The sequence below is a fragment of the Plodia interpunctella genome, chromosome 13, assembly GCF_027563975.2.
Source record: "Plodia interpunctella isolate USDA-ARS_2022_Savannah chromosome 13, ilPloInte3.2, whole genome shotgun sequence".
Lineage (NCBI taxonomy): Eukaryota > Metazoa > Arthropoda > Insecta > Lepidoptera > Pyralidae > Plodia > Plodia interpunctella.
Window position 1 is genome coordinate 6,224,106 of NC_071306.1, and position 16,128 is coordinate 6,240,233.

Below are 16,128 nucleotides of genomic sequence, written 5' to 3' on the forward strand. Positions count from 1 at the left end.
ATACATACATCATCATCAGCTGATGTTGTCCTGTCACTCTATAGATACTGAAGTATGTATTATAAAACAAATACTTAAATATACTTTTAATATTTAAATGAGCCTTATAAAGACGTATATCGTTGAAAATTCTAAATTAAATCAATTCCCTAGTAAATATATTACGAATCTAAATTAGTAAACAAGAAGCTCTTGCTTGTTTTGTATTGGCGCCGAACAACTTTAGAGTAAACATTTTATGTCTTAGCAATTTACCTTGGATCTGGTAAAATAATTTTTTTACTAGCTCTCGCCGCTGGAGTGCATTTGGACTTCTCCATAGCCATCAAGTAGCTGACATCTGCCAGCACAGCCTCGAGGTCCGCCATTTTGCGACAGAATTTATCACTTCCACTAGAAATAATAAATAACACTTGTCCACAACACAAACACCAACCGAATTAAGTTGTATTCCAACTAATAGTCATAACTTTCCTCACATGACGACTCTTCACTGTTTCACTATAAATTTGTTGATAACTGGTGACACATGCTGATCATTTACATTCTAGCACCTAGCAGTATACTACGGAAGTAACGTTAATCGCTTACATTGTCTAAAATGTGTAAAATTAATTATAACGCGCGTATTTATGGCGGCCGATAATACAAGGGATTCAAGTGTATATTACAAAAAACGCAAATGAAATATGAAAAACGTTTTACACCGCCCGTCAGTTCACCACTTTAGTGACTGTACGCTTGCACACTAATAAAAAAATGGTGCACACATTGACATTTACTTCACATTCGGTCGGATACATTGACAATCATTCTGCCAATCAGAAGACGATATTCTGTTGAATGAAAACAGTAGGTATCGAAATCCAACATTCATTCAATGGGCCTACTATTCTCAAAGAGTTTGTATCGCTTCGTTTTGACATCAATTTTGTTATGTTTTATGTATATATCTATGGATTTTATTTATTTTTGAATTTATTTTCGATCGATTGTTCGACAATAAAGTCGATGGTTTCGTCACTGTTTCCAAAGTTGTTTTACTCAAATAATATCACGATCGATCGGCAAGCTACAACTGTGTTGTATTGTTGTCTAGTGGCTCGTCAAACCTGCCGTTTTAACACGGCCGCCGCACTGAATCAGAATTCGGAAACCTAAATGCTCTTCTTATCATTGTAGTTGAGCAGTTTCTCCGAGTCAGAACGAAAAAGAAACAAATGACTGTAATCTGAATGGAATGAAAAAATTTAAAGTTTTTACCTAACGGATCAAAATTAGATTATATTGTGACTGCGCCCCGCGGCCCGTCCCGGCTCCGTTTGGGTAAAGTATAATAAATTATACACTTAAACCTTCCTCACGACTCACACTATCTATTGGTGAAAACCGTATGAAAATCCGTGAATTCGTTTTTGAGTTTATCTCGAACAGATACACAGATGTGGCAAAGTCCTTTTTGCTGTTTTAGTTCCAAATATGTTATATAGAATTTTTCAATCATATACCTAGATGTTGGTCTTTGCTCGTACGTGGATCCCTTTTTTACGCGCGGCGTGGCTTTCACGAGTCCAATCCAGACAATAATTTCATCCATTCATAGACAATTACTAATGTCAACGTCGTCCACGTTTGACGGCCCCATGACGGCCCTGGCGACAGCATGGGTCATTGGGCGACAGTAGGTAATGACATCTCACGTCATGAGTTTTAGTTTGTGATTATCGGCTTGTGTAATTAGATTTTGTTAATGATTATAGCATTTTGATAAAGGCAACCGCCTGTTACACTAACTAGAATATTAGCTTTACGCAATAAGACCTAAGTGTAACCTGTTATTACACACCGCATGGTAAGTTATTCATAAATGGTAATATTATTTATTTTGCACCACTCAGTTGAAGTTGTTACTACAAATGTTTGCGTTCTAGAACACAAATAGTATTCTTTTTGCGTGCCCATTATGTTCTACACAGTATAACTATTTATGCAAATAAATATGTACCTACTTACTATTTTAATTATTAAAATATATATATATATATATATAAATATATATATATATATATATATAAAATATACATATATATATATATATATAATATATATATATATATATATATATATATATATATATATATATATATATATATATATATATATATATATATATATATATAATAAGGCAGTTGATAAGAAGTATATATTCAAATTCAAATTATTTATTCAGAAATTAGACCTTCACAGGCACTTTTTACTTACCTTCACTGGCATTTCGGAATGACCACTGCTGAGAAGAAATGCCGAAAGAAACTCATTTGAACAGTGTTGGTCCCTATCATGCCAGATTAACTTAAGTACATGAAAATATATGAGAAACAGGTACATGTTCTACAAATAAAATTTAAATGTCACAATATATTAATATTATAACAAAAATAAAAATTATGAATAAAATAATAAAAAACAGTAAAATAAAAATTAGGAGATCATGTGTGGAGTGGCAAAGTTGTTGATCCATGCATTTTTATCAGTCAAATAGGCGTTAATTGTGTAATATGCTTTATACATTAAATTTTTCTTAACATAATTTTTAAAATTTTTCATTGGCAGATTAATAGCCTCTGCAATGTGTTTATTGAATAATTTTACACTTTGACTTTACGCCACACCTTTTAAAGCCTGAATCTGTTCATACAAAGTTTGTGCTTATTTTAGTGTTTACACTATTTACTTCGTTTAATTTTTTATATAAATGTAAATTTGATTTGACAAAAATAAGCACATCAAAGATATACTGAGATACAACAGTGAGGATGTTAATTGATTTGAAGAGTTCTTGTTCTTGATCTTGTTCTTATAAAATAACTAGAAGAAGAACACTTGAAGTGGTCAAGCAAGGGCTTTTAACCTGGGAAATTTTACATCTATTAAAATATAGATTACTCATGTTCTATGCATAATATTGTGCAATTTATTGATGGAAAAACAAGGTTATCACTATGGACACATTGTATCTACTAAAAGTTTCTTGGTTAGGCTGCATATTCCCTTATTAATATTTTGTGATCTATTTATTATTACAATTCAGTTGCAAATTAAATTTATGTGCTTGCATAAACTTGATTTCAGAGGAAAAAAGTTTTTTTAATGGGTACAAAACCAAACTTGATCATCATAAGAAAACTAAATTTTGTAATAACTTTTATTAAGAAGCCATAAGCACCATAAACATAATATTTAATGTAGGTGTTGAATAAATTTAATTTTCTTTGTGAACATTTTGGCGAATTGTGACATTACTTCTACATCATTTGGGCAAGTCCAAAAATGTGTGACTTTTCGCATGTGACAATAAACTGCACTTCTAAAACCACTGAGGTTTGTGGTGAACTGCATGGATGAGTTACATCAAGCATGTATAGTATCTTAAGACTAGAACTATCTATATCTATATTAATATATAAACATACACAACCAAAGCAATAAACAAAAATAACAACATTACTAGCCTATTCTTGACTGTTTGAATTTTTTTATGGGAAGCAACAATTATTTATTTTTATCTCTTAAATAAGGTAGAGTTGAGAATTGAGATAATGAAGTGAGAGTTAATGAAAATAGTATAATTTAGAATATTTTTTTGTCATTGAATTGTAAAATATATTAATAATTAAAATTAGAAAACTACTCTAATTAATAAAGTAGGTAAGAAAAAGATAAAAAGTTGTCCAGAAATTTCAAAGGTCTTCACGGGTTCTCTGTAACAATTGTTTATATGTATTGTTTCTTGATTTTCTTAGACCTACTAGATGTTGCCCGCAGTTTCGCCCGCGTGAATTATCCACGGGAACATTTTCTTTCCGGGATGAAAAGTATCCTATATGTCCTTCTGTATACTTCAATCTACATGTACACAATATTTCAAAAAGATATGTTGACTAGATAGAACCTGAAGAGGTAACAAACAGACTACTACTTTCGCATTTATAATATTAGTTTGGATTAGGATATTTGATTTGTGTGTAGATATTCAACTAGTTTTCAACCATAGGAATAAGATATAATATATGTGACTTACAATATACAAATTGTGTTAACACTTTCAGTGACCATGGAGTATTGTCCTCCAAATGTGACCCTTTGGGAAGTGTGGGTGGACCATGGCATATCACAATGTTTCATGGAAACTATTTCCGCCATTTTAATTGGTGGTTTTCTTCTCGGCTTTGGTACTATACAAATTGTGATGTATAAAAGGTAACACATAGATTCTATCATACATTTTAAGATATATATGCATAGTAAATGTATATGTATACCTGCGCCACGGGGCTTCGCTCTCGTGGGTATTTCGGGATAAATAGTACCAATTTCATAGCAATCAGTCCAGTTGGTTTTGTGTGAAAGAATAACAAACGTACATCTATATACACATCCCCACAAACTTTCGCATTTAAAATTCATATATATATAAAAGTTTTCATCTCATCCTGAATTAATCTATCTATATATAAAATATTTAACTCACAAAATAAAAAAGCCTTTCTGCAGTTTTTAGTGATTATGTTATTTAAAAAATATATATTGTTTTCTTGTGTTCAATTTAATTATTATTTTTTTAATAACTTATTAAACATAAATAAATATATTAGGACAAATCACAAAGATTGATTTTTTTTAGGTTAAACTAGATGTGATCTCATGTTTAATCTTACCATGTCATACCTTACCACATCATTTTGTCTTGGCTATTTTTATTTAATATTTTGTATGTAGTCGTGGAACAAGTTTAAAATTGATAATAATACTCACACCACCAGTAGTACTCATATCGGTTTCTTATCAATCAGCTTTTATATAACATCAATTATGTGTCTAATTCTCAGTCACGTAGGAACCCAAGATAGTGATGGGTGTGATGTCTCGATTTGATACTCATAAGTTTCAGTTGTAAAGCACTATCAATTATAGTAGTTTATAGTAATAATAGTTACATCAATAAATATCTCACTGACTTACACTAGATTGGATTATGGTCCCACTATTATCAAATAAATAGAAGATTCTGCTAAGCTTCTGTACTGTACAACAGCACATTCTCTTTAATTCGTTAGGTACTTTATTGAAAAAACCGAAGCTATAGGAAGAAACCCCGCCAATTTGCTACCAGGCGACGTTTTTGATCGTATTGAAAATTATATAATTTTCATTGGACTTGTATGATTTTCAGATATGCCACTGAAGTAACTGATGTAAGGCCATCATGCTTATTTGGGGTTCAACTATTTTTTACGCTTTTTGTACCCATTTTGGCAGTGGTACGGTTTATTCTCCAGGCATTTGTATTCAAAGGAGGACATATCTATGGTTATATGGTAAGTTAAATTGGTATTTTTAGTCAGTCAAAGCGCTATTGTGTACATAGCTCATGAAACATGATGACAACAAATAAATAATCCAATTAGTCATTATCTATATTAAAGCATTTCCTCATATTTTAAAAGTGTGGGGATCTGAATGATTATTCCGTTTAGAAATATCAAGCTTAGGTATAAATATTTTCTATCTTTTTTTTGCTTTTTAATGTTGAAATAAAAAAATATACTTTTTAATTTGTACAGTGGATTGTAATTTTGTAATATTTTTTTTCAGATAGTAGCACTAATAGTTACCTTACTGGTGTTTCCAGTATCGGCCTACCTAGCGATATTAGAGAGGCGATTCTTACTACCCTCTGTTCCTCCGAGAGGCCATGGCTTCGTCTTACTCATTTTCTGGGCTATGATTTTTGTATCAGAAAATCTATCGTTCCTGAATCTTAACAAAGACGGTTGGTGGTGGGGCTTAAAAAAGTAAGTACAAGTATAATAAACTTTTGTAGCGATTTATTTGAGTTGGTACCTCATAACACAAGTTTGATACCAGTGTTAGTAAGAACAAACTAGAAAAGAAGAAGAACAAGTCTCAAATTTGCGTTGGGGCGCAATATCTGTTCGATTTTTCCTTATATATTTATTTATACGTACTTTATTTATACGCCTTGCAATAGGAGAGGCTTTGAATCTGGACTATCATATTAGTATAGAGTCTATACCAATATTATAAAGAGAAAAAATGTTCCGAATAGAAGACTCAAAAGATACTAGAGAAATTTTGATGAAATTTGGTATAGTGATAGACTATCGCATTTTTTTTTTAAATTAGTACGACATACATTTTACTTTTTTAGTTATGAATAGTTATCTTTTCCGAATCCAATTCAAATAAAATGGAATTCTCTGGACAAATACAAAGTGTGTTTGTGTGTGTGTTTTTTGGTTGAATTTCGAATATTTATGTTTCAGTCTCCAAGATCGGCTAGAAATGGCTCTGTTCGTCGGCCGCTATGTATCCTGTATGATAATGTTCATCCTGGGACTGAAGGCGCCTGGTGTGCTGCTGGTGTACCAAAACATCAGGAATGATGACAGTAGAGGAATACAGCCAAGGGTGAGTGTTTTCAAATGAATGTAATGTGTAATGCTACTTGTTTTTGAGAAAATTATTGTCATCGACTTCTTCTGTTTCGCTCATACGAGAAAGAGAAACGCGAAAACGGAAGCGCTTGTCTCTTGCCTCGTCGTGTGTTGGCTTAGCATGAAATAGAAAAATAGACTATTTCATGGCTATGGTAACCCCCTGTCTATAGTTTTCTATGTCTTTATTGCTGCCATAGGCTCTGCTTCTATATATGAAAACTGTTTATCCGTTCTTACTTAACTCATAATATCTACTACAAAATAATCTTTAAGATAGTCATAAGATTAATGGGATAAATAGATGGATTTTATATAAAAGAAGAAATTGTCATTTTACAATATTTTTTATACGGTGCCAAAAGTTTCCTAAAATGGGAGCACATCACAGATAAGATGTATACATGGATTTAATAAGTACTTCGTACAACGGAGTACCTACTAATTCCATGGATGTATATCTCAGATAAAGAAAATTACATGTAATATTCTTATATCAGTGGAATACATAGTTTCTTATGAAAAAGTTTCAAAGTCTCATTCATCTTTTTTATTCCTTTATTATCTTTTGACAATTGACAAGTTTTTTGACGTCAATCCGTTTGTCGTTTTCATATTCATTATGACTTTGTAATCTATTTATTGTATATACTTAAATTTATGTAATTTAGGTTAAGATGCCATGCCCTTTTCAAAATCATTTTGTAGATACAGAGATAAAGCTAAAAAAACAGGTGATTGTACAAAAATAATCTATTGCATATGAGAAAATGTTTTTTTTCCAATGGAGTATGCTCTCTACAGTTACACGCCACCTGTGAGACATGTTTTAACCATATAATGAGAGTTTATAATACACAAGCTTTTGTCCGCGGCTTTTCCCGCGCAAATTTGTCACAGGAACAGTTAATTTTCCGGGATTAAAGGTACTCTATGTTCTCCGTACTTTAAACTACATACATAGATAAAGCGTAAAGAGGTAACAAACAAACTTACTTTCGCATTATAATACTAGTTGGGATAGGCTATGCATATTTTGTACTTTGATTTATATACCTTGCCCAACTTTAAAAACCTAACAGTAGACAGACTTTGCCATAAGAAGTAATAAAGAGACGCGAGAAGGACTTCTCGCGTCTTGTGTGTATGAACGCGATAATCTCAAAAACTATTACCGGACGGAACCGAACTATTATTTTTGTACGGGTTTCACCAACAGATAGTGCGATTCTTGAGGAAGGGTTAGGTGTATAATTTAATATGGTTTTGCCCGAGCGAAGCCGAGACGGGTCGCTAATTTCTCATATTCCACAGCTATAGCTCAAAATCTGTGGATTTTAGGTGCATGGAATATTTCAATTTCAACTCATCAATATTTGAGCTGCTCGTCCATAAGGAAACTAATATCGGTTGTTATAATATGTTAATATTATATGTTTAATCTGTAATAAGCTGTTGGCATACGCATTTGTGATACCTAATATGATATTGCAGTCAAATTGTGTAGGTAATAATGTCTGTCAACATATATACAAAATTTCGTTTATAACGAGAGAATTTAAGGCGTAAAAACGTCCTTTCTTCTCTTCTCTTCATCTTTGAGAAATTAGCATTCGTCCTCATCCATGATGGAATTGATTTATAATATATATTTTTTAATTATCCGCATAGTCCACTGATGGGAAAAGACCTGCCCTATACATCGCCATTTTGTGTCCGGCTTGTGATTAAATTTTTATTTATTATGTTTATATTAATAAAACTGATGTGATTAACTCGTTCTGGGGCGGCCTAGTTTTCATCGCAAACCCGTTGATTATTCTGTACATGGACCAATATAGAATAGGACCCTAGGGTAGGTGTATCTACTTGTGCATCGCTACAACGAAATGTGATCAGATTAGATAGAGGCGAGACCGCTTCCCCACTCGTCTGCCTCAGCCCCGCGTATCGACATTTTGGATTGGACAGAGAAATGGCAATATGGTCTTTTTGTTCTGCTTCTTCATTCTGTAGCGATTAACCTGATCTGTCATTTAGAAATTATCCTGCAAAAGTGGCGTGGTGTTTTGTTTTAATTACCTTTTTTTTTGTGGCAGGATGAAAACAGGTCGACATTCAGAAATGTATTCAGCAAGCTGCGCACGCTACTCCCATTCCTGTGGCCACGGAAGAGCGTCTGCCTGCAGATCTACGTGCTCATATGCGTTCTATTGCTTGTCGCCGGCCGCGTCGTCAACCTATATGTGCCTATTTATAATAAGCTTATTGGTATGTCAAAGTCAAAGCATTTATTCATAAAAAAATAAGACTTACTTTAAGCTAAAGTATTCTTTGTTTCGTTCTGTCAAGGCCAAATTTTGTGGCCAAAAGTGCCACATTGACAAAACCTAATTTAGCTTAAAGTATGCTTTATCTTTTTTATGAATAACAGGCAAAACATTTACTTACATCCGTACGAAGCTGGGGCTGGTCGCTGGTAGATTATATAATAAACTTTAAACCTACAAAACGAACAAAAATGCGAGCGGTTGTTTTTGGGTTTGTACAGACAGACACGACAAGGCGTTATTTATCCATACTAATATTATATAGAGAAAATGTTTGTATTTTTGTTTCTAATTAACAAACTCAAAAACTACTAGACCTATTTTGATGAAATTTGGCACAGACACAGACGACAGGAGTAAAATAGGTAGGTTACTTTTTTATTATGGTTTCACCCGAAGCCCGGACGTACTTCATAATATGTAACTATATTGTTATGCCACAATTTAAAATAGACAACTATCCGCAGTGGACAGTCTGTCAATACCGCCCGTGTCGTTCCGCTGGGACCTCGTGGTGGTGTACGTGGTGTTCAAGTTCCTGCAGGGCGGCGGCACCGGCGGCATGGGCTTCCTGAACAACCTGCGCTCCTTCCTGTGGATCAAGGTGCAGCAGTACACCACCAGGGAGTTGCAGGTTTGTGATTTTGTATAAGGATTTATTTCAATCAAATCATATAATCAGAAATTACACCGTCACACTTTTTCACGTCATATTTAACTAAGCTAACTATAAACTACTAAACTATAAACCAAACTAATGACTATTAAACAATTATATATCTATAATACTTGTATTCTCATTCGTAAAATAATGAACAACAAAGTCCGCATCCTAAACTTTACTAAGCGAAAACAAGTTGGGCGCACCTGCACTCGCGCAAGCTTTATCTTTGTGCCGAAGGTGCGGACTAAATACTACGGGCAGTCGACAATAACAAATTAGGGTGCGCGCCTTTTTAACAAGATACCCTCTGACATTAAAAATATTAACTCGTTCGATGTATTTAAGAAACAATTAGCCAAGCACGTCGTTAATATTTACTGAACTTGTCCGTTTCTACTTTTTATTTGTTTATTATTGTGACAACGAATATTATATGTATGTTTTGTATTATGTTCTCATGTAAGTGATGTAAAAATATGTCTTAATGAGAATAAATGTCTTTAAACCTAAACCTAAGCTATGAAATACTACATAATACATTTATTAGATTGCATTTTTTTGCATCTTTATTATACGTGATACAAGAAGGCATATACATATATAATGGTGGACCTTGAATTTCCTTATACCTTGAATTTCTGCTAAAAAGCCTATGCTAAACCGGTGTTAGTTATAGCCCCACCTAGACAACCTTTTTTGCTTCGGCCAATTTGTGTCCGAAGCCTATTGATAGACTTTCATTTTGGCCAAGGTAGACTATATCCACGAAATTTGTCGGTTTGATCGATATAACTATGTTATGTACACTAGCGGCCCGTTTTGGCCTCGCTTGGGCACAGATTACATAATATTTCCAGTAGCTCGGGTATAAACATAAAAAAGTTGTGCATGTTACTCCTGAATGCTTCGTCTCTGTTCCAAATTTCATCAAAAACCAGTAGTTTGTGTTTACTCATCACAAACAAAAATTAGAATATTTTCTCTTTATAATAATTTATCAGCATGGAATTATGGATAAGTTTTCATCGAATAAAATGATGTATTTCAGTTGGAACTCTTCAAGCATCTCCACACGTTACCCCTAAGATGGCACCTCTCGCGCAAAACAGGAGAAGTGCTGCGAGTCATGGACCGCGGCACAGATTCCATAGACAATTTATTGTCGTACATTCTGTTCTCCATCACGCCGACCATAGTGGATATTATTGTGGCTGTCGTGTATTTTGTTACGCAGTTCAACGTCTGGTTCGGGCTGATTGTCTTCTCTACTATGGTTTTATATATAAGTAAGTTATTTCATTATAATTATTACTTACTAATCGTATAGTTGAATTCACAACCAAATTTTTATGAAAAAGTAGGCTATTTATTTATCTTTATTTTTTTGTGACTTTTTGTTACTTTTCCGCTAGTAGTATACTTTTAAATGGGTGAAAATTTCGTTAAAGTTCCAAAGTTTCAATAGAAACATGTTTATATTGTCTTAAACAAAATACTTTGGAATGTTCACGCTTTTATGTATTGTATATATAAAGTGATAGATGTGTACAGGCGTTTAATGTACGGGATTATGGGAAATAAGATCTATTATTACGTGCAAGCGTATTGAAATTAAATCAACAATTTCAGTTGCGACAATCGCGGTGACGGAATGGCGGACGAAATATCAAAGACGTATGAACTTGGCCGACAACGAACAGAAGGCGCGTTCCGTAGATTCCCTTCTCAACTACGAGACCGTCAAGTATTACGGAGCGGAGAGTTACGAAGTTGTCTCTTATAGAGGCGCCATTGTTAATTACCAGGTTTGTTTTTGTTATTTCATCAGGGTAATAAAATCCTTACCAATCCTATGGTGCTAATATTATAAATGCGAAAGGATTTATAATATTATAATCGCTTAGTTATGTATAGCAAGCATATGTGTTGATCTGGGGGTTACCATCATCTCTTAATGCGATTCAGTTCAGAACCTAAACTGATCTGCATCGCTAATTCGTACCATCAAAATGATATAACGATCCATTATTAATCGAATTGGCGTATTGTTTAGGTCACTAACCTAAACAATACGCCAATTCGATTTCATTTTGCATACAATTCCGTACTATGATGTGCATTGAGAACGTAAACTGGATCGCTTAGCTGTCAAAATTGGCACTTCAAAAAAAGTTACTATTTCAGATAGGTTTCCACGATAGAAGTCCCACAGACGTGGCGCTACTCTCGCTGAAAACAACGATGTGATCTATCTGTTATTGATAGTTCCTAATTTTGCCACGGAAACTCTTTCGTGGTACGATTTTTATGTTCCGAACTTTGTGTTTAGAAGTTATGACCGACAAATTTTTAGTTTGCATAATATTGCATTTATTTTAATTTAAATATTTTATTGTATTGTGTTTTGTATGTACTATAGTCATGTAACAGCAGGATAATAATATAAATTTTAATTTTAAGTAACAAAAAAGTGCGTATTGTTTGCCCAAAATGGTAAGAATTTGATATCGGAACGCAACTCTTGAAACGAGATAAAATATATCGACACCGTATATTTCGTGTTATTTTTGTTCGTTTAATTTGTTCTTTGGTATATGGCAAATTGTATAAAAATTAAATTTGTTAATTTTTGTTTACAGAAAGAGGAATTCAAGTCTCTCATCACATTGAATATGCTCAATACATTACAGAACATCATAATTTGCAGTGGTAAGTAGGTAATAACTGTTGACATTACTTCAATATATCAGGTATCGATATTTAGGTAAAACATGCTATTGCGCGCGACACGATGTATCGGGTGTGTTTGTCATACAACCTCTCACCCTCCATTTCTAGACTCTGGGGGTAGAATGAAGCAGCCTGTATATGAACTCTGTCTTTAAATATATGCATGTACTAGATTTCATCAAAATCAATTCAGCAGTTAGGCTATGAAAACCTAACAGACAGATTTATTATATTTGTTGTTTTTTGTTTACAACATTTTAAACTTTTTCTACAACCTCTCTCTTTTACTAAAATAACGTTATAGAGATTTTGTTACATTCAGCGCGTGACAAAAATTTATGTCCGTGCAGTAAACCGTTGACGAGTTCCTTCCTTGGGAGCCGATCCTGGGTGCACCATTTGGTCAAGGCTCATATTTATAATAATGCATTGTCATGGAAAACCACGTGGAAAATTTCAACTCTGTAGGGCAAGCGGAAGTAGGTAAAATTGATTACAAATATCACTGTGGTGAAACTAAATAAAAGTTTGTAAATAAAATAGTATATTTATAATTTGAATTTTACTTATATTTTTAACGTCTCAGGTTTACTCGCCGGGTCGCTGCTCTGCATTTCCATGGTCACCAAGTATCAGCTTACGGTCGGTGACTACGTACTCTTCGCCTCTTACATTGTGCAGCTGTATGTCCCTCTCAACTGGTTTGGTACATATTATAGGTGAGTACTTTGTATAAATAAGGTACATCATGTTCCACAAATTATTTTTAGATTATTTCTGGTTTAGTGATTTTGTGATAAATCCTCTGACGGTTATATTGTACAAAATATCTAATTATCTCCTTTTTTAAGGGGAGTTTTGAAACAAGCCTACTTCATCTGTATGTTCGCCTACAGTCATTTGTACATCAGTACATCTAGGGCACCGTTTCAGTTCACCTGTGAATCTAAGTTATAGTTATAAATACGAAGGGCAATCCAAAAGAACTTCGTGGACATGGAGAACATGTTCGACCTGATGAAGGTGGACAACGACGTGAAGGACGCGGCGGGCGCGCCGGCGCTGCTGCTGCGGCGCGGCGGACTCGAGTTCAAGCACGTGTGCTTCGGCTACGGGCCCGAGAAGCTCATCCTCAACAACGTCAGCTTCAAGGTCGCGCCCGGCACCACTGTCGCCTTGGTCAGTATCTTTTGTTTAAGGATCTGTTTCACCATCCAATTAAATATTATATTGTAATCTGACAGGTAATCTAACTGCTAGATAAAACTGCCTGATGTGATTGAATTGAATCTTTAACGCTATCTATTCGATATGTTACATATGAACATGATGAAACAGGGCCCAAGTCCATTTTTTACTAGTTAATCTATAGGTAAAGGTCCTGCTAGGTAAAGGTCTCTCGCCATCTGGAAAATGAAGGAAAACGTTGTGAGGACACTGCAATTGTTGACAGTTTAAAGTTACTACTATATATGCGTATGTATGCTATATACAAACTTACGTCTCATTGGGAGTTGATTAAAACTTAGCTAACATTTACCCCAGGTCTTCGGGTATGCCTTAACAGACCATCGTATTTATATATTCTAATAACTTTCAGGTGGGCCCCAGCGGCGCGGGGAAATCGACAGTGATGCGTCTACTGTTCAGATTTTACGACGTAAACGAAGGGGCCGTACTAGTGGACGGACAAGACGTGCGCACGGTGACGCAGTCGTCGCTGCGGGCCAACATCGGGGTAGTGCCCCAGGACACTGTGCTCTTCAACAATACTGTCAGGTTTGTATTCTCGATAAAATCTGAGCGTAATCTTTGTTAATTGCGGTCGATTGTACATCGACCGCCTGCCTCACTGCGTAAACTAGCAAGTCACGTATGATACAAATGTCTGGCTATGCCGCTTCCGCCTAGTCTTGGCAGAGGAAGAAATCGAGAAAACGCTCAAGAACGAGATATGAGAAAACGCGATAAAAAGATATGACTGCAGCCGCTAGATGGCTATTATGAAAAATAAATTTAAATTTATATATTTTTTTTCAGATACAATATTCAATATGGCCGTCTGACATCGACCGATGCTGACGTGATCTCAGCGGCCAAAAACGCTGATATTCATGACAGAATACTCACGTTCCCTGACGCGTATGACACGCAGGTCAGTTCAAAAAGTAAATAATCTTTAGAATGAGAAACACTAAAAAAAATTCATATTGTGAGAAACATACTAAGATATTTCAAAAGTAAATAAAAATAGATATTCCATGTTTCTCATTTCTCATTCATTAGTTGTATGAAATTGTACTGAAATTAATTTTAAATATTTTTCTCCAGGTGGGTGAAAGAGGGTTACGTCTCAGCGGTGGTGAGAAACAGAGAATAGCGATAGCCAGAACAATCCTAAAGGACCCCGCGATCGTTTTGTTGGACGAAGCGACGTCTGCGCTTGACACTAACACCGAGAGAAACATACAGGTTTGTGATTTTATCATCCATATATGATTGTTTGAATAAACTTATGATGAAGAGAAACTAAGGCCTTCAAGGAGAGGAACATACAGGTTTGTGGTTTTATAATCAGATACATCATACAGATCATACAGATTTGTGGTCAATAAATCACATGTGTATGTTTTCTCGGTGGCCTTTGTGCCCGGCCTTCCATACCCCTCGGGGTTAGGAAGGCCCGATTTGTTTTGTATGCCTGAAATATAGATATGGTGGTGAGAAGCAAATAATGATTGCGATAGTCCGAACTGTCGAATATTTTTGTTATTTTTGTTTTTATATTTACACCCAATGATATTATTATTAACTTTAAGTTTTTTTTGCTATCATTATAATCTATTGCTGCGACTTTTTCTAAGGTTTTTTTTTTTAATTTTTCAGGCAGCGCTAGCGCGCGTTTGCGCTAACAGAACGACTCTGATCATTGCGCACAGGTTATCTACGATAATCCACGCAGATGAGATCTTAGTGCTCAAGGAGGGAGAAATCATCGAGAGGGGAAGGTATGTTGTATTAAACTGACAGGTAGATAGCCCTCTTTAATGAGCGGGCCAGACGGCCTTGTCATTAAAAACGAAAACTTGTCATTACGTGTGATTGTCGACGGAAAAGACTGTTTCAGTCTTATTGAAAACTTTTCACGACGAGTGCGGCATACCTAAGTTATTTTGACATAATCTAATCTTTGGAACTAAGATTAAAAAAGTATATTTGTGTGTGTGATAGCCATATTCACGAGGAAGGCGTCTCTTTTGGTTACGAAAAATTATATATCCTAATAGATAAAATAGTGTATCCCACGAGAGCGAAGCGACAGCTATATCTTTGTTAAAACAGATTAATTTCTCCTCACAGCCATGACACTTTGCTGGCGCAAGGTGGGTTCTACGCGTCGATGTGGCAGCAACAACTCGAGAGCCGAAACGGTAACAACATCGGCGAAGGCAACAACAACACACAACCGCCGCCACAACCAAATGGCGGCGGTTTCGGCCACGGCCATGGCCATTTGTAAAATACTAGCTAAAATATTTATGAAAAATCTGGATGTGATATTTTTAGCATCAAAGTTGGTCGGTCGATCAAATATAATGAATTTGTCAATTTAATTTCGGAAGTGACTGAATCTATTTATAAGTCAACTTTGCAATAAGTACAATGGTGTATACTTCTCTCCACCAGTCTCAGTGTACGAGTGTATGTACAAGAGTTGACATTGTGATAATGTAACTATACTGTACGTAGTAGTATTAATATATTTTAATGAGAAATTCTATGTGCGATTTCAGTGTTATTAAACTGTTTTTTTTTTTATCAACTCTTTCATTAATAATGTCTAGAACTTTTAACCACTTCAGCGTTGTTTTTAGTTAAGAAAAAC

The 16,128-nt window shown here is 34.7% G+C and overlaps 2 protein-coding genes across 3 annotated transcripts in view; one reads left to right on the top strand and one right to left on the bottom strand.

Moving 5' to 3' along the window:
* The window catches only part of LOC128675032 (G protein-coupled receptor kinase 1), a 28,109-nt gene extending 27,350 nt beyond the window's left edge, over positions 1-759 (bottom strand). Inside the window, exon 1 of one of the 2 annotated variants that reach the window (XM_053754104.2) lies at positions 256-759. In XM_053754104.2, coding sequence (XP_053610079.1) covers positions 256-368 — 113 coding nt within the window. In that variant the 5' untranslated portion in view covers positions 369-759. The remainder of the gene's footprint in view (positions 1-255) is intronic. The other variant, XM_053754105.2, reaches the window with a different exon arrangement.
* A 919-nt stretch (positions 760-1,678) lies between these two features.
* On the top strand, positions 1,679-16,058 carry Hmt-1 (Heavy metal tolerance factor 1). Its single transcript, XM_053753565.1, has 17 exons — positions 1,679-1,852; positions 4,110-4,260; positions 5,234-5,378; positions 5,656-5,855; positions 6,348-6,492; positions 8,618-8,789; positions 9,316-9,482; positions 10,561-10,798; positions 11,142-11,317; positions 12,152-12,221; positions 12,829-12,961; positions 13,214-13,421; positions 13,843-14,021; positions 14,283-14,397; positions 14,574-14,714; positions 15,129-15,250; positions 15,603-16,058. The coding sequence occupies exons 2-17, from the start codon at positions 4,115-4,117 to the stop codon at positions 15,760-15,762; spliced, it is 2,517 nt and encodes an 838-aa protein (XP_053609540.1). The 5' UTR covers positions 1,679-1,852; positions 4,110-4,114; the 3' UTR covers positions 15,763-16,058.
* Positions 16,059-16,128: the final 70 nt, after the last annotated feature.